Here is an 18,567-nt window from a genome sequence, read left to right as displayed (position 1 = left end):
GCATCCCCTCCCTCCTCACCCGCGGCGCTGCTTCCCTTCCCTGCCCTGAACACCATGCACAGCGTCCCGGCTCTAGGCCCGTGTCCTTGCTCTCCTTTTCTGCTGGTCCAACTTCTCTGTGTTCCTCAAAACTCAGTCCCAACCATGCCACTTTTAGGAAACCTTCCGAGATATTCCCTGGTAGGGCAAGATGACTCACTCTGGGCTCCTGGTGGCCCCTGGTCACTCTCTGGGTGGCAGCTGTCACAGTAGGCACTGTCTGTCATGGCACCCGGTGCACCCACAGTGCTCAGCACAGGGCCTGGCCCAAACAGGTGCTGGAAAGCACTCAGTGCAAGAAACGATGGAGGCATGGACCTACATGCAATTGTTCACACAGGACACCTGCCCTGCCGGTGGGGCCAGAAAGCCTCCCACGACCCCTCTGTCGGGCAAATTCCACAGCCCAGCCCAGGTGGTGGTGTCCTGGAGGGGTGAGGTGGGCGCCCCTCTCACATCCTGGTATGTCAGAGCTAGCCCACAGCAAGTCTGACAGAGCCCCCAAGGCTGCTCCCTTGTCTTGCGGCAACTCAGCCCGATGCCCCTGCCAGCTAGCCAGGCTTGATGGAGAGGCAGATGGCATGTCCCTGCCGCTGGAGCCCCTCCCGCCAGCCACTCCTTGGACCCTTCTAGAAAGACTCACTCGGTAAACACCCAGTAGAGCTCAAGAGCTGAGAAAAGAATGTTTTCCCCGATGATCCGGTTTGCTTCCTCTTAGCAAGCAAACAAGCTCATTTTCAGCTTTCCTCTGGCTGCCAGGGAGCTCAGAGCAAAACTTTGTGCTGGTGCCACTGATTTAACTCTCCTCCCGCTTCGCTCTTCTTCTCTTATTCTCATGGGTTTTGGTTTTATTCTCTCTATCCTTTTTACTTCTCAGCCAAAGACTTGTTATTTTTTAAAGAATTAGGTGGAGTAATTATAAATGTTTTTAAGAATGCTTTGCCTGTGCAGGGATTAGGCGGCATCTTTGGGGTGCCTAACCCTGGGGCAGGAGAGGAGAGGATTTAGAGTCGGAGGCCTGGGCCACCCCCATGGGACTGGCAGCTCCTGGGAACAGACACTTCCTTCCTGGGCCAGGGACCTCATCTCCCTCTCCTCTGTCTTCCAATGCTAGCATCTTTACCGGGTGGTGGGTGGCGAGCAGACAGGCTGATTCCTGACCACAGGTGTGAAAATCAGATTGTGTCAGGCAAATCCTGTTGGAAAGGGGCCCAAAAGCTTGCTGAGAACTTCTACCCAGGTCTCTCTTTTTGGGGATTGGGGAGAAACAAAAGTGGTTTTCGGGGACCGAGACTGAACCTCTGCTCCCGGAGAATCTTCTCCTGTCCTAGGCCACACGCTGGGGGCTGGAGTAACATTGTACACGGGTGGTTTAATCTCGCTAAATCTTAGTTTTCCCACTTTGTAAAGTGAAGGGACTAGACTAGAAGCTCTTCTTGGGGAGACTGGCCACAGGCCTTTGATGGGCTTATAGTGGAATATTCTGATGCAACATGATGCTAAGTGTTCGGAACGTGGTTCTGCAGTCCCGGGATTTGGCCAGATGGAACCAGAGATGCTCACTCCCCAGGCTTACACCACCTTTCTTTATTTGTAATGAGTGGAACTCCCCTCCCCATCATGGTTCAGGCCCCACAGGCGCTCCTGTGGTCACACGATGGCAGCCATCTGCACACTGGTGTGGCGTGGTGTGGCGTGGCGTGGCGTCGCATGGGGGTGGGCCGGTGTGACTCCTCCCATCAGGACTATAGCTTCACAGACCAGCAGGAAAACTCTGTTCCTGGGACCCCCTCTTGGTAATCCAGCTTGAGCTCTCTGGGATGGATAGATGACAGACAGTTAGCAAATCTCAGGTATGGTGGGAAAAGAGGGTGAGAGTTGGGGACAGAAACATGGAAGGTGGGATTTTGGGCCTCTTAGAATTCCCTCCATAACAGGCTGACAAGGCCCAGTCACCCAAGGGGACCCAGTTCTGTGTGGCACCCAGGGTCCAGGGCTCTAAAGGTTCAGGGAATTTCCTACAGCTCCCAGCTCACCCTAGTGGTCTCTGGCTGGTGTGTTTTCTGTGGGTCTGAGTTGACCGTCCTTTGTGGGGTCACACTAAGAGCTGGGTCAGACATGTCTAAGGCACTGAACTTTCCCTTGACTATCTCTAGTTCCTGGGCAAGAGCAGGGGGGTGGAGGCCCCCAGGGCCCAGCTCTCAGCCTCCCAGCCCCCAACCCCAGGGTGTCTGCACCAAGTCACCTGGTGGCAGAGTGATTATGCCCTTGAACCTTCAGTGTTCGCTCGCTGTCATCTGCTGCTGCTGAGGGCACCCAGAGCACGCCCTGGTAAAACTGGCCTGAGAGACAAAGGGTGGGTCAGCGAGGGAGAAAGACTCGGAGACTGGGATGCACACACAGGTGGGTCACTGTCTGTGGGAAGGCAGGGGTGGTTTCTGAGGATGCCCTGAGCCAGGGCCATGGCCAGCATACCGAGGGTCCCATCAACGTGGCTGGAGAAGCGGTCAGTGTCCTGCAGAAGCAGCCGGACGCCCTGCCCGGGGCCATCCCAGTACAGCAGGCCGATGGTCACTTTGTCTGGGCTGCTGAGCAGCAGGAGCCCCGCCTCGTTCATGGTCATCTTGAGGCTGTGGGGAAACCCAGCCTTCTGAGAGGGAGGTGGGCGTGCGGCCACCCCCCAGGGACCTTGGCAAAGGGTGGGAGTGGCCAGGACTGCCCCCTTGTCCTCAGGAACTCCTGTTGTGGCCTTGCATGGGAAGTCGATGAAAAATTCTGAGCTTCAGTTCCCTCATTAGTAAACCGGGACCAAAGTTAATTTAATAATATCTGATGATCCCAGCATTTGTAAACAAAATGCTGGGTTTCTGAGGTTTGGTTTCTCACGAGTTCGTTCTGTGTCATTCAGGGGGTGTCTGACACGTGTCCTCTGTCTCGTTTGTTTTCGTGGCCACTGCCGCTTTCTTCTGCTGCCAGTGCTTAATCGTGTGTTTTAATGTCCAGAAGGGCGAGTCTATTCTCATTCTGTCCCCTTCTCTTTTACTTAAAATAATCTTTGAAATTCTTACACATTTTTGTTTTTCTTAGGAAGGTTAGGCTCCTTCAAGCATGTTGAATAAGGCCCTGCCGTTACGCTGAGGTTATTTTAAGTGGACTTACACTGAATTTATACCATCTTGGCGTGACTTGGTGTAAGAGGCGTGGTCTGTTTTTCTTCACATATGTCTTCTGTGGTCCATGAAGGTGTGCGGACTCCCTGTCACTACCATTAGTAGGAATTCTTTATTCTACCTTCTGGTGCGCATGTCCAAGGCAGAAAAATGCCTTGTGTATTTATCAGATAACCGGAAACTTTAAGGTCTATGAAATTGGGAGGTTTTCAGGTAAGCCCCTCAGATTTGCTGAGTGCTCACTCACCTGCCAGGTGGAAACCAGTCTCTCCTGAAGAGCTCAATCAAAGGGAATGGACAAGGCTCTTCGCACTCAGCACAGGCTGGGGGCTTAGAGGGCAATGCTCCAAGAGGGCCTGGGTCTCAGCACCCGCCCCCCAGGCCCCTTGTGACTTCCAGAGCTGGAGAGCTGTCTTTGGAAGGCTCTACGGTGGGGCGTCCCCGCCCAGGAGAGGTCACCATCCACCTCCATTACCCACCAGCTGCCTGGTGTTGGACGCCAGATGGGCGTGCCTCTCCTCATCAGGGCTTCAGGGGTGTGCTAAGAATAACATTCATAACCGCCCCAGGCGGCCAGTGACTTCCAGCTTCTCATTATTGTCATCATTCCCTCACCACGTGGACCTCACCAGTTGCTTTCCAGCATGCCCAGTGGGCACCACCCCTTCTAATGAGCAAAGTGCTCCCTGGCCACATTGCCTCATCTCTAACTGAGGCATGGGGTGATTCTCCCCACTTATGAGTGGGGACGCTGAGGCTAAGAGGGATTAAGCAGCCTGCCCAGGGTCACGCAGGACTAACAGCAGCGCTAGCTCCAAACCACACTGTCCCCTTCATGGGACAGTGCCCTGAGTGAGGTGTGAGAGCAGCCAGCTGCCCAGAACCACCCTTTGGGGCCTTCCAGAGCCCTGGGGGTGTGGTGCAGGGCTCTCTGCCTCTCTGCCCAACCTGTGGGTGCAGTCCACTGCACAGGACTCACGCCCAGCCCAACCGCTCCATCCCCAAGCCCGTGGCCTCAGGCCGCCTGTCAGTACTGTCACCAGAGAACGCAGCCTGAGAGGCCATTGCTGGCACCCAGCCTGAGGCTTACCCCGGCATCACCGAGAACAGTGTTTCCTTCCACTTGTACGCAGCGTTTCTTCGGTCCCGAGTCACTACCACATGCTCAGGGGACGCGTGGACCTGCAGCTGGGGTTTCCTGAAGGTCACCTGGATCCATGAGAACTGGGCCTTCTTCTTCTCATACTGGCCAGTCACCTCAACCCCTGAGAGAGCCAGGAGCAGAGGTCAGAGCCATGGCCCCCACTGGGCACTGGCCGGAACAGGAGGTCTCCCTGATTACGTTCCCAGAACTGTCCTTCCCCAACTCCTCTCCTCAGGGCCCTTTCCCCAGCATTTCCTCACACTGCAGCTGGTTTCCACAGTCTTCTCTCATCCCTTAGTTTCATTTGACTTTGGGAGAGCCCCACATCCTCAGTGATGGCCCCCATCAGATGAGCCCTCTCAGGAGGGAGATTTTGCCTGAAGTGAACTAACGTTTTAAAGCCCCCATAGCGTGCCTGGCCCTGAGCTAGGTACCCTGACCAAGAGCGAGATGAGAAATCAGTGCCCCCCTCAGGGAGCCAACAGACTCAGCCCAGCGTGGCGTGTGGGAGTGGGAGACCAGGCGTGAGCATCTCTAAGCGCGGCACATCTCCACGTCTGACGTGACGCCTCCGCGCGACCAGGAAGACCCTTCTGGGGTCTGGTCAACACAACCCCTTCCCCCTACCGCTCGCCTCCTCTGCACTCTCTACCCCCCAGCCCCAAGATCTTTTAGGGCTCTGCGCTTCCGCCAACCTCTTCCTCTTCCTAGCAAACACCCACTTGTCTGCCAAGGCCCAGGCACTCCTGTGTGACCCTGTGTAGCCTGCCCTGACCCTCAAACAGCTCTTGTCTCCTCCTCTGGGCTTGTCTCTACATCGCTCTTGGCTCTGACCACAGGCCACCGTGCTTGTCTTCACCCAGGCCCATCTCTCTACCCCTAAAGTATGGCCATGCTTAGGGGCAAGCCCATAGCTGGTCACCCCAGAGTGCCAGGCCGCCCAGCCCCGCACATGTGGCACCCAGTGTAAGGTCCGTGGGGAGGATGTATGAGCGAAGGTGTTGGTGCTCAGGGGTGTGACCATGATATGACCTGGGACAGGCCCACGCGGGGTGTGTGCGCCCGCATGGGCAGGTGTCCCGGTGTTGTCTCCAGGGTGGTGAGTCGGGGCTGGGCGGTACGTCTGGGTTTCTCTGGGTGGGTGACTGGTCAGTGTCTCACCTTGGTCAGGGTCTGAGAGCAGGTTCATTGGGCCCTGAGAGTGCTCGATGTCCACACAGAGCTGGTCCACACTCTGCCCAGGCAGTGGCAGGATGATGGTAGGAGCCTGGATGGAGTCTGGGACAGCAGATGAGGTTCCTGGGGCAGGTAGAGCGAGTTGGGGAGCAGGCATGGGAAGCAGGGTTGAGGGGGGTTAGTAACTTACCTGGTAATGGGGCTGTTGGATGTGTTTCTAAAAGAAAAAAAAGTCTTGAGTTTTGGCATCCCCTTGCCGGGGCATTGGGGCAGGGGAGCTGAGGATGGAGCAGTGGAGGGGTGTGGCCAGGGTTCCTTCTCCACTCCGACACTGAGAAACCCATGCACCAGGTTTGTAGAGATCCCGGGGCTCTCCCATCCCAGGGCCTTTTCTGCTGCGGGGCCAGAGTGTGCTGCAGGGACTCTGGTCTGGGAGATACCTTTGATGCTTAAGTCCACGTCATCATACAAGTCTCCAACGGAGTCTGTGAGGAGAGGCACTAGCACGGGAGCAGCAAGGAGCAGAAAGGGAGAAGGCACTCAGGTTCAGAGGGATCAGCATGCCCTCCGGCCATCACTGCCACCTGCCCACCACCAAGCTCCAGCCCTGCGACCCCTGCCCACATGCACCCAACCTAGGAGAACCTTTGCAAAGAGATTTTCAAACGGAAGCACACACTATTAGGACAAACACTGAGGAGACAAGGTCCAGCCTGGCTTGGTCGCTGTGTCTGAGTACAGATTTGGAGATCAGAAACAGCTCATGGGACCACTAATGGCTTTGGGAATGGAGGAAGCCTTCCCTTTCTAGAAGGTTCCAATTCAGTGAGAATACAGGACACGCTACTGTCATGGCCTGCAGCCGCTCTCCCAGGTCTGGGCCTGGGCCTGGGCGTGGCACTTTCTCTCACTCGGGCCTGCAGGTGGGTTCACTACCACCCCGAGCAAACGAGGCGCTCCGAGGTCAGAAGGTGGCTCACCCGACAGGCTGCGTAGGCTCGTATCTAAGCCAACGTGAGGGGATAGATACAAGCGACGGTGATCAAAAGGTCCAGGTTGTCCCATTTTTGGCAAGCGAGGTGGCATCCTGGAAGCTCCACCTTTAGAAAAGTTGACACCTGCAGTCTTCTGTCAAGCAGTGTCATGGGTCCCCACCACCAAGGCTCTGGTGCCCACCCCAGGAGAAGGATGTCGAGAGGGCAGGCGGCTCCCTTCCCCACACCTAGCAGAGTCTCTCCCTCCACAGCCAGGAGAGATTCAAAGCTGTAAAAATGGACCTTTTTGCATAGCTGCCTCCTAATCAGACACACCTGAACTGGAGTCCCAGCCCTGCCACCAGCCAGGTGAGCTAAGCAAGTCACTCCCCCAACACTCAGGGCAGAGAGCAGTCTGTGACAAGGGTCAAGGTTCTGTCAGTCTCCCTTTCCCTCCCTCTCCTCTTTTGCTACCTTGTAGCCTGGGCCCTCCGTGTCCCAAGGAATGAAGTCGGAAGACAGCGTGACCTGGAAATCAAAGAGACCTGCGTGTGGATCCAGCTGGGTGGGGACTGTGCCCCTCATGCCCAGGACAGTCAGTATCGGAGTGAACAGGTGACTACAGGCCCAGTGTGCTGGGGCAGGTGACAGTCCTTCTTAGCAGCGGGCGGGGCTGGAGAGGCCCTGGCCGGGGACTTTGTGGGACTGTTGTCCTCAGCCTTCATCAGCCAACTGTCATGCAGGCAGCCTTTGGGGGTATTGGGCCCTTACCTGCATGAACATTCCTGTGACTGTTTTCTGGAGAGAGGGAGAGAGAGAGGAGAGAGATACACAGTTGGGTTGTTTGTTTTTTTTTGGATACATTCAAAGTGCTTATATTTAGCCTTGCTTCCCAACCCCAGCACTACATAGGTGCGGTGAACTTGGGAAGGTTGAGAGACTGGCCTCAGTTTCCTCATCAGTGAAAGGGGTGCATCTCCTGAGGGTCCTGGGAGTCGGTGGCAGGGTTAGGGTCTCGGTCGGGATGTCGGGAGGGGACGGGGAGAACACTGGGTCAAAAGTCTGGGCTCCACAGAGGCTCGGAGACCACCATCACACACACCATTCTCCACAGGCTTCTCAGCCACTTGAGACTGTTCTTGGCCTTCAGGTTTGGTGACCACCATGGATGTGAGGGGGGTGACAAAGCTGTAGTTGAGTGACAAGCCCAGAGCTTGGGTCTTGAGAGCCTGCTTCTCAGCATCTGACGCGGAAACCCTGCCGGTTGAGAGCATCAGAGGCTCAGCACGTCCCTGGATGCTCAGTTCAGTTCTCCCTCCCTTCCACACCCCTGGGGGGCGGGGGTGAGTGTGCAGCTCAGACACAACACCATGAACCCTCTCTGCGTGGTTAGGAGATGCCCCATGCCCGCTGGGCCACCCCACCCATGAGGAGCTTGGGGAGGACCTGAGGCCATGTGTAGCCACCCCAGTGGGCCCTTGGGGGCGCAGGCCACCCACATTTGCTCTAGCAGTTGCTGGATGGTCAGGTATGCCCAGAGTCTCTCCATGAAGCCGTGGAAGATGTACTTGGGGCTCCGGAACTCCTCCTCCTGCTCTGCCACCCTGGACTCCGTTTGGAAGGTGATGTTCTGCATGCTCTGGAAAGAGAAGCCCAGCCAGGACTGGCGCGGTGAGGGCCTGACGCCCGTACCCGGCCCGGTGCCTCGGAGCACTTCCCTGAGAAACCTGGTTGGAGCTGGGGCAGGGCCTGTGCGCTGGCTGTGAGGACCCCATTTCCTTGGAGTGGAGTGGGGAACAGGAGGGGGTTTAGGGTCTGAGGGGCTCAGCCAGAGGGCCCCCACCACAGGGCCCCCAAGGATGAGAAGGCAGTGGAGAGAAGAGGCAGAAACTATTGCAGGTGCCACCTGGCAGGTGCAGGGCTGGGGCTCAGATCAGGTGGAGCTTTGGGGAGGCGGAAAATGAGGGGGGGCGGTCGGGACCGAGGCCAGTGCAGGAACAGCAGCAAGTGTGGTTTAGAGCAGAAGGGGTCCCCAGACACAGCCTGCCCTCACTCCAAAGGTGGAGACCTGGGGACAGAGAAGGAAGTGCCTTCCCCAGCAGTCAGTGGCAGAGGTGGGAAGAGAACTCAGGTGTCATGGCCCTGATAGGATCTGGGGTCCTATCTACTCCAATAAGCTGTCCCCTTGACCAAGCTGGTGGTGCCCTCTGCAGAGACTGGGCACCGCGCGGTGGTGACAGCAAGGCGTATGCCCAAGTTCTGGGTGGACTGCTGCTTCCTGCCCCAGGGTGGGGCCTTTCGGGCTCAGGCTGACCTGGCCAGCCACCTGGGAAGTGGGGTCTGGGGCAGAGGGCCCGCAGCCCGGTCTTATCACAACTCTCACAGACCTTTCCAGTGTGGACCAGCTCCCAACCCCTCGGCTGCGCCCAGCCTCCTCTGCCTCTCACCCAAACCGGGCCTCCCAAACCTTTGTCACATGCAGGCCACCTGCACAAATGTTGTCCTATCCACACATACAGCTATTTATTTGATGGTTTTCCTTAAATGGACTTTAAATAGACTAACATTCTTCACTTGGCTTTCTCCCAAGCAAAACCTGAGAAATCTTAGGTCTGGGATTTGAGTTATAGTTTGCAGAAGACTCATTAAAATAAATGCATAATTACTAAAACAAAGACACATTGTGACTCCCCCTAGTCACCTCGGGTTCCACACTTCGGGAACTCCGGGCCTACAGGGTGACACCAGCAGCTACCAAGTATGGGATGTCCACACGGGGCCAGGCGTGAAGCCCATCGCAGTCTTACAAGGTGGGTAAAGTGACCAATCCTCATTTTCACACAGGAAGAAACTGGGACACAGGGAGATTGGGCAACTCCCCAGGACTCCCCGCGGGGAGCGGGCAGAGCGGGGTTTGAAGCCAGGCAGGCTGGTCACCCTGCATGCCCTGCTCATCGTGACACTTGGCTACTTCTTCCAAGTCTCGGCCCCGGGCCCTGTCCACCTGCTGTTCTCCCCACACATCCTGCCCGCCTGCCACGCAAGCCTGAGAGATGCCTCCATCGCTTCACCATCTGGCCTCTGCCACCTCCGACTCATCCCACAGTCTCAGCTAAGCCTCCTCCAGGAAGCCCTCTCTGATCCCCAGGCCAGGTTGGGTCTCCTGTGCCGCTCCTGACTCCCCAGGTTTGACCCAACCTGCAGGTCCCTGTTGGTGCCGTGACTCACCCACACTGTCTCTCCTATGACGGCAGTGCCCCCAGGGCCTGCAGGAGGATCTGGGGCAGAGTAGGTACTCAGTTTCTCTTTGCGGGGTGAGAGGGCCCCTGCGGCACAGGCAGGGAGGACTGGACAAGGGCAGAGCACCATGTGGTGAGTGGGGGTCTTGCCCGGCTGCAGTGCCACCCAGAAAAGTGGGACCTCAGTCTGCTCCTCTGTGAAGAGGGAGCAGCCCTCCCGGCATCACTGCAGCCTCAGAGGGCTGGTATAGGGACGGAGGGGATGCCCAGCATCCCATGCCCCCCGCTCTGCAGGAGCGCACACGGACTACAGAGCACCTACCACGTACAGGCAAGCACAGGTGCTGTCGGGAATCACAGCGATATTTCATTGACTCTTCACCACCAGCCCATGTAGTGGAGGCTGATGTCATCCACAACTGACAGGGGACACTTTGGAACTTGCTTAAGGTCAGTCAGCTGGAGCCTGGCAGGGCTGGGGTTTGAACCCAGTCCCTCCGAGTACTTTCTCCAGCTGCTCTGCCCCTCCAGGATGACTGTCCACACCCACCTGCTGCCCGTGGACTTTGGCTGAGAGCACATCAGGGCTCTGGCCCTGGAGCTTCCCGGCCACCACCATCTCGGAGCCCTTGAAGAGTAGCCGGAAGTCGTTCTGCGTGACCTCTTTCACAGAGTTGCTTGGGTACTCAAAGGTCACTGCTGTCATCAGTGGGTTGGCCACCTCCTGGTAGAAGTCCTGCAGGGTCGGGGGTGGTGGTGTCACGAGGGCTGGATGGAGACTGCCCGCCTCTCAGAGCTGTCCCTCCCTCACGCAGACCCCAGGGGCAGGCTGGCACCTGCAGCTGCAGGGCGGAGTCCGAGTCCTCGTAGATACGCCGGGCCAGGCCCCCGTTGTCCAGCGCCAGCTTCTCTAGGAAGGCATAGCTGACGTCGAAGCCAAAGCCCAGGCAGAAGAGGCTGTACTGGCCACCTATGGCATCCTGCACATTCTCCTGGATCTTCGTGGGGTCGGTCACCCCTGGATGCAGGGTTTGGAACATGGGTGAAAAAACAGATTTGCTCAAGGGATATTTCTGGAATCTCAGAACCAGAGGGGCCTCAGGGAACCCCTCCCATCCGCAGGTCCCACAGCAAGCCAGGATGGAGGCCCAGCTGCCCTCTCTGGGCGGTGTGCCCTGGAGCTGCTGGCAATGCCCTCACCCACAGTGGGGTCCCCGTCAGTGAGAAGGATGATGAGGGGAACGCTCCCTGCAGGCAGCAGCTCCTCCTGGTTGGCTTTCTCCAGCAGCTGTATGGCCATCAACATTGCATCGTTGATATTGGTCCCTGAGGGGCACACACTCTCAGGATGGCTCCCAGGAGGGGCTCAGTGCTCAGAAGCCCCCACCCTGCAGGGCTGCAGTGGTGCGCACCTCCCTGTGCTTGGATGCCAGCAGCGTAGTCCCTGGCCGCCTTCACATTATCCTCCGAAGCTTGCACCAGCGACGGCTTCCACTGGGTTGCTTTACCGCTGAAGCTGATGAGGTTGAACTGGTCTTTGGGGTTGAGGTCGTCGAGGATCTTAATTAGGGCCTCCCGGGTCTGGTCAGGGGAAGGGAGGACAAGGTGGGTGTCTCAGTGGGGCCTCCTTGGGGGTTCATGTGCCCTTGGGCTGAACTCCCAGGCCCGAACCTGGAGTGGGGACACGGTGAATGCTCTAGAGGCAGGAGGAGCCCCATGCTCTGACCAACCTTGACCCTTGGGAGCCCCCTAATCAGGAATATGGAGGAGGGAGGGTCTGCCTGTTGGACCAGAGCTGATAGTGCGAGGCATCTGAGAGTTTTCAGGGCCTCACCCTGGCCCGTGGGACCCACCTGTTGCATTTTCCTGCCCATCATGGAGCCACTCTTGTCAATGACAAAGATCACATTCTTGGGCATTGTGGGCAAGCCCGCAGGGGCAAAGTAGTGCACGAAGTAGCCATTCTCGATCTGTGACCAGAGTGAGATGCACCCAGGTAACGAGAGCTGCAGTCCTGCCTTGCCCTGTCCCCACCCACAGTCCTTTCCCCAAACCCCTGGGCCCCCATGCTCTCCTCATTTAAGCCCCTCTATCTCTGTCCCACTGTTAATCTCCCCAAATCCTCACCATCTGTTAGGCCACTCTCTTGCTGAAGCCTTTCCTGCACATGCATGGCCCACTAGAACTCTACCTCTACTTTACCTCCTATTTGTCTGAACATCTGAGGCAATTTATACTAAAACGTTCACATATAATAAACCTGAGATCCATCAAAAGCATTAAGACTCCAAAACCAAGGTCCATCAAAAGAGTAAAGGAGCAGCATGATGATGCCAGAACTTCTGTGGATGAAGCTATTGCAATTGAGCATAAAAACAGATCTGTGAGCCTCCTGGCAGTCAAGGCAAGAAGGGAAACCCTGCAGTGCAGTTCTTTAGTAGAGATGAAACTTTTTGTCTCTGAAAGGGAATTTTTTCAGGGACAGCAAAACTAAACTGCTTGTTTTTGTCTGTGTTGCCCTTGGCGCACACCGATTAGCAGGAGTTTTTGGAGGGTTTTGTCTTGTTTTGTTTTGTTTTGCCTTTTCTTCTAGAACACCCAGGCTCAGACTCTTGAGGATGGATGGATTTCCTGTTTACTCTGTTCTCTGGAGCCCACGCACCTGAATGGATCCCCCAGAGAGGGTCCGGTTCACATCATAGCGGACAATGAAGTTGCCATCCACGACTGTGTCCTGTTGCTCGGCAGACTTCTGCTGCTGGGAGATCGTCGGCTTGAATCGGATGTGAGCCTAGAGAAATGACGAGGCTGAAGTTGGGAGGAGCAGCGAGGCCATGCCAACAACACCCCTCGCCCTATCTGAAGTGAGAATTCCAGGACGCAGCCTTGGGTCCAACCCCGGAGCTCTCAGGCTGAGCCCTCACGTAGACTGCCTCAGCCCAGCAGGCATGCGCCAGTGGCCGCCCCTGCTCCTGGGCTGTGCAAGCGGACGCTGGGCTCAGTGTGTGTACAATCCAGCTGCCCCCTCCTTTCCCCTTGGTCCTCGGACCCTCACGTCCGTGTCCTCTCCACATCCGTGTCCTCTCCACATCCCTGTCCCCTGATCTCAGGGTTCAAACCAGCACCTGCCCTCCTTCTTTAAGCCTAGCCCTCGCCGTCTGCCATATGTCAGCATGGACTCAGAGACCTCAGAAGGCCACCCAGCTTAGAGCTTCTACCCAATTGTCTCACTCTCTGGAAATTCAGGCTCGCAGGGCCGACCTGAAGACAGGCCCCTCGGCGCTCTCAGCGGCCGACTGCGGCAGGCCCACCTTGGTCTGGTTCTGTGAGGTGGTGAGAGCATCCGCCAGTGCACTGGTCAGGAAGGTGCTCTCTGTCTCCAGGAAGCTGATCCCCTGAGGCTCAAAGATGTGAATGTCCATCTGGAGGCAAGAAGTGGGTCACTGGGTGAGCCAGGGCTGGGCCTAACAGGAGGCGGGGCTGAGGGGGGATGCCCTCAGCTGCGTGGGGGTCACTAGGAGGCCTCCTGGGAGGAAGCAGCAGCAGGTACCTGCAGGTGCTTGACCAGCTGCTGGGGCCGGACTTTCAGCAGCAGCTCGTACACTCCTAGATGCCGCCTGAGCAGCTCCTCATACACCAGCTCAAAGGTGACCTTGGCAGCAGGAGCCACACTGACCGATACCTGGAACTGCTCCATCTTTCTCCCGGTGGCCCTGTGGGAGCGGGGCATCAGGTCTGCCTGTCTAGACTAGGTGGGGTATGAACACTGGGGTGGGGGGGGGAACAGGACCAAAGGGCTGAAGACAGGGGCAGCTTCTGCCCCACCCCACTGGGGCCCCTTGGACTCACTTGACGAGGCCGGCGCTCTCTCCCCTGGCCACGGCCGCACTGTACTGCTCCTGGGCTGCGTCCTTCTCCTTGATGTTCCCCGGGTAGGTCACACCGTCGATGATCCTGGGGCAGGAGGGCATGTGCTGGCGAGAGCCTGGTGGGGGCGGCCCATTCTAATCCCACCTCCTCCAGGGAGCCTCTCTGGGACTCGATGTGCCTCTTGATAGAGTGACTCCCAACTTTGCGGGACCCCACCCATTTATTATGTACCTACTGTATACAAGACTCTGTGCAGGATCCTGGGTAAGGGCAAATGGCCTCTGCAAGGTATAGCAGGCCTCATCTACCCTGAGGCAGGCACAGTGTAAGGGAACATTTGTTTCACAGAACAGACGGAACGACAGGGGAGGGGGTGGGGGAGGTTGCAGAGGAGGCAGGGCTCAGCTAAGTCTCGGCCTCTCTTCTCCCTTCCAGTCTGGCCCCACACTCCACTTGCCCCCTCCACCTCATAGTTTGTTCCCAGAGGAACCAGCCAATCACCAGCAAGAGCCTTCTGAGCTGGTTTGCACCCAGCCCTGTGTCCAGCAGTGTGGGGCAGACTGAGGGACAAGGAGATGCCAGGCTCCCAGGCCAGTGGGAGACACAGGGCTGAGAGGCTCTGAACCCTCTTCCCACCTGCTCAGGGCAGGGTACTCTGCAGGTGGGGTGGCCTCTGGGAAAGTGGGTTTTGGACAACTGTTGGAAGGGACTCCCAGGGGTGTGGATGCAATCCTAGGGGCTGTTCTTTGGACCGAGAGAACTGCTCAGGCTGTTCCTCTGGGGAGGAAATGACTATCCTAGAACCTCCTTGTGGGGTGAGTAGGGACATGGCAGGCAAACACAAGCCTGCTCCACCTGGGGGTGTCATGAAAAGCTGGGAGTGTGCGGGGGCAGGTGGGGTGGGGCAGCCAAGACATCAGGACCGAGCATTCCAACTTCCCAGCATGCCAACCTTCCTGGTCATACTTTTACCCTGGGCTAGGAACGGGGCTGGTGTGCGGGCTGCAGGGCTTCTCTCAGATGCCTAGTTGGGGTCCCAGCCAGGTCAGGGAACAGGGTACTCTGCCCCTCCCACCCCCATTTCCCTATCTCATGCGGCAACAGGACCTGGGCCCAGAGAGGGGTGCAAGTCCTGGGCTCTCAGCAGGTGTGCTGGGCCTGGAGCCTCGCCATCTGGTGGCCTTGGCCCCCGGGGTGCAGGGCCAGGAGCAGCCTGGGAGGCTCATGCTGCAACTGGGGCAACACTGGCCTCGCTCTGCGCAGAAGCAGGGGGAGAGGGAGGAGCAAACCACAGGGACCGGCCCCCACAGCAGTTTTTCAGAGGTCCCAGGGTACACTGGGGACCCTGCCTGAGAAAAGGCTCACTCTCTGCTTCACCCATCACCCTCCATGAGCTTCAGGGGTCAGCCTCCCTCTAGCCTCTCCTCACTGCCTCTTCTGTGGGGAAAGGGACAGACAAGAGTTTTCGTGTTTAGCAAACATTGCAAAACTGAGTCGGGAAGGGTGGGGGAGGACAGTAAAGCACAAGGTGAGGATCATCATCAGCTCACAGAGTCCACAGAAACCCCAGGGGCCTCCCAGTGTGGCCTCTGACCCACAGCGGAAATGCCCTTCTGCAGCATCCCAGTTGGGGGTGGGGGACTAGCCTGGCTTAGAACTTCGGTGATAAGGAGGCCCCACACCCCGAGGCATCACTCCTTTGTGGGGCAGCCCAGGGGTTAGGACATTTTCTGCATTCTCAGATGAGGTGGCAGTGCCTTCTGGCGACTCCCTCTGGCCTGGGCCTGGCCCCAAGTCTATGCTCCGCAAAGCAAAAAACACAAAATGCTCTAGTTCTCCACCTGCCACCGGGCAGCACTTAGGAATGATAGAGGAATGGGTGGAGAGAGGGATGGAAGACGAGAGGCATGAAAGGAGGGAGGAATAAGTGGAGGGAGGTATGAAGGGAAGGACAGAGGGAGGGAGGGATGGAAGGACAGATGGAATAATGGATGGAGGGGTGGAGGGAGGAAGGGACAGATGGAGAGCTGAAGGGCCGAAGGGAGTGGGGGAGGAGGGGCAGGTGGAAACATCTTTGAGGGTGCACGAAGTTCCCTGAGTAAGGCCTCTGGTTCCCTGTAGTGCCTACCGGTGGAGCGCCCGCACCTCACATCAGGAAGAGATCTTTTCTTCCTGAAGGGCACAGGGGGATGGGGTGGCAGTGCTGGGTTGGGGAGGGCGACAGGAGGTGGCCAGGAAGGCACCTACATAGAGAAGTTGGTGATGAAGGCCTTCTTGGGCAGCTCCATCTGGAAGACGGCCTCCCGCAGAGTATCAGCTCTGTTGACCACCCTGCTGGTGACGACCGTGTGGGCAAATCGGGAGGAGACCTTGGAGTCCACAGTGAGGCTGTAGATGTCGATGTCATTCTGGACCAGTGAAGGAGGAGGGGTGGGAAGGCTTCAACACCAGCCCAGCCTGCGGCAGCACTCTTCAAGAGTGGGCCCTGACCCGGCTCTCAAACCAAGCCCTGGCCCCCAACGCTGACTGAGCAACTGATCAGGTCTCAGACTAAGCCTTGTGGGGCATTTCATATGTGAACCTTCCTCCCAAATAAGAGGCAGCCATGTGCTTCGCTCCCCACCCTACGGCGCCATGGAGCGGGGGCCGGTCTGTCAACGCGCAGCAGGTGGCTGGGCCTGAGCCCCAGTGAGTCTGGGAGGGGACTCTCACGTAGCCTGGCCCTGGTGGGATCAGGAAGCTGGTGGTCTTAACTCCATCCACTGAAAGGACAGCAAATAAAGTCCTTTGATTTTTGGCGACCTTGGCCTCCACGGAAATTGAGGAAAACAGCTCCTGCCAGTCTCCCACAAGAGGCCTACAGGAGCTGGGAGAATCTGGAGGTACTGAGGGTCCAGCATCTAAGAGCTGGGAATCTTTTTACCCCCTTTCCCTGTAGCCCCGGCCCCTCCCCTGTGGCCCCGCCTATCCCCACAGGTCACTGACCCAGGCACATGTTCTTCGACCCAGGTCTAAGGTTCCCACGTGCGCACTCGAGGAGCCCTACGCACCTCCTGCCTGCCTGCATGTGGCACCCTTGTGCGTGCACCAGCTCTGTCCACCTGCACACGTAGCTTAGCACAGAGGTGGGTGACTGGCCGAGCGGCTTGTATACACGTATGAGCATCTCTCGGTGCCAGGCACTGCACTTGACAGGGTGACAGGTTTCTTTTTCCCAACAACTCTCCCAATAGATCCTATTATTGCCCTGTTGCACAGACGAGGAGAGTGAGACAGGAAGCACAACTTCAATGAGGTCGTCCTGCCAGGCAGAGGTAGGGCCCCCTCCCACCCACCCCACCCCACCCCACCCACGGCCGGCCTCCAGGGGCAACTGGCTGCCCTGCAATCCCTCGCCTGGAACACGGGAATAGGACCACTGCCTCTGCCAAATGGCAGAGTGTCCGCAAAGCCCTCGGGCAGTGTGTGCTGGGTGGTCAGCGCTACTTCCTTCACACACACACTGGCTGGGCTCCCTTGTACTGACACCCTCTCACACACACAGGCTCTCCTGCGCCTCACGCACGCTCCAGCTCACATCACTCACACTCAGGTGCGCACGCAGGTGCCCGTGGCCCCCACTACCTTCTGGGCAGAGGTGGTCTGGAGGACAGCCAGCAGCGAGAGCAGGATCAGCACAATGCCACAGGTGTGGGCAGAGGCTGGAGTCTTCATTTTGGCTCCAGTGCCTGGCAGGCTGCTTCTGAACTGGAGAGAAAGTGGGGAATGAATTAGTAACTTGCTTGCTGCTCCGCCCCTATGGGGGCAGGTTCTGGGAAATCGGGATCTACAAGCCAAAACTTGCAGTGGCCTCAGATAAGCAGGCAAACTGCAAATGTCCTGTGGACCTTGGCTGGGGACAGGAACACGTACAGTAAGTCCTCAGTGTCATCATCGATAAGTTCTTGGAAACTGCAATTTTAAGTGAAACGATGTATATTTTACTGGAGGCTAATTGATATAAACAAATTCAGTTCCTACAGTGTATTTCTGATCATAAAAACATCACCAAACTTCTAAGTAAAAACCCCAAACACCTCTAATATTAAACACTGAAATAAATATGAGCTATACATATATTTAAGAAAGATTAATAAAAACAAGTAAGATCATGCTTTTCCAACTTGTTTGGTCAGGGTTGCTGGTGGCCAAAGCCTCTCGTGGCAGCTCAGGGCATAAAGTGGGACCCCAACCTGGACAGGACAGCCTTCCATGGAAGGTCGCACTTACACACACCCATGCTAGACTAGGACAATGCAGACATGCCAGTTCACCTCGCACGCACACCCCTGGGAGGTGGGAGGGACAGAAGGACCCAGCAGGGAATCAATTTTTTTCCCCTTATCAACACTATAACCAAAGGAGGTTGAATGAACAGCGTTACCTGAGGACCTGCTATATGGAGGAAAGGCAGGCTCAGGTGGGAACTGGGTATTGGCATCCCATCTCAAAGTTCTAGAAACTTGCCAGGTCACTACCACCCCATACCAGCTGGGCCACCCACAAGCTCCGCTGGGCTGGGGGGTACATCAGTGAGCCAGCCCACTCTCCATAAGCCCAGCCTGGGAGAACAGAGGGATGGCTGGGAAGGGGGTTGGGGGCAGCTTCCGGGAGGAAGGAGCCTGCAGGCCAGGTCAGTGTGCCTGGGCAATAGGGCCCTAAAGGCACTGAGTGCCCCTTGGGGCGTCTGAGTGGGACAAGATCTGCTGGGGCCAAGGCAGGATGGGTCTGCCTATTTGGGGAGTAAGAGCAGCTGGGCCCAGGAGACCCCTTCTCTCTCCTGGGCTCCCAGGCTACTGTTCAGGCCCCATTAATGTAACCCGGGCTCTCAGTTCAACCCCAGCAAGGCCCCCAGCAAGAGACCTCCACTTCGGCAATACAACCCGAGTGCCATCAACATGCCCACGCCTTGTGGC

At 57.2% G+C, this 18,567-nt stretch overlaps 1 protein-coding gene across 3 annotated transcripts; it reads right to left on the bottom strand.

Moving 5' to 3' along the window:
* Positions 1–1,611: 1,611 nt before the first annotated feature.
* Positions 1,612–17,395, bottom strand: ITIH4 (inter-alpha-trypsin inhibitor heavy chain 4). 3 transcript variants are annotated; one of them, XM_045192386.3, is made up of 23 exons: positions 17,237–17,395; positions 15,860–16,020; positions 13,592–13,696; positions 13,293–13,455; positions 13,054–13,164; positions 12,405–12,533; positions 11,596–11,712; positions 11,155–11,323; positions 10,943–11,068; positions 10,579–10,760; positions 10,293–10,478; positions 8,003–8,142; positions 7,606–7,760; positions 7,275–7,301; positions 6,978–7,031; positions 6,510–6,629; positions 5,970–6,029; positions 5,720–5,746; positions 5,515–5,652; positions 4,300–4,474; positions 2,515–2,669; positions 2,285–2,381; positions 1,612–1,854 (listed from the first exon to the last, which is right to left on the bottom strand). In XM_045192386.3, the coding sequence occupies exons 1-23, from the start codon at positions 17,324–17,326 to the stop codon at positions 1,785–1,787; spliced, it is 2,757 nt and encodes a 918-aa protein (XP_045048321.2). In that variant the 5' UTR covers positions 17,327–17,395; the 3' UTR covers positions 1,612–1,784. The 3 variants fall into 3 exon arrangements, with proteins under 3 accessions (XP_045048321.2, XP_045048322.2, XP_045048323.2); XM_045192387.3 differs by having other exon boundaries at positions 5,515–5,631; XM_045192388.3 differs by lacking the exon at positions 7,275–7,301.
* Positions 17,396–18,567: the final 1,172 nt, after the last annotated feature.

This window comes from Desmodus rotundus, chromosome 8 (genome assembly GCF_022682495.2).
Source record: "Desmodus rotundus isolate HL8 chromosome 8, HLdesRot8A.1, whole genome shotgun sequence".
Taxonomy (NCBI): domain Eukaryota; kingdom Metazoa; phylum Chordata; class Mammalia; order Chiroptera; family Phyllostomidae; genus Desmodus; species Desmodus rotundus.
This window is presented reverse-complemented; position numbering and strand designations above follow the sequence as displayed.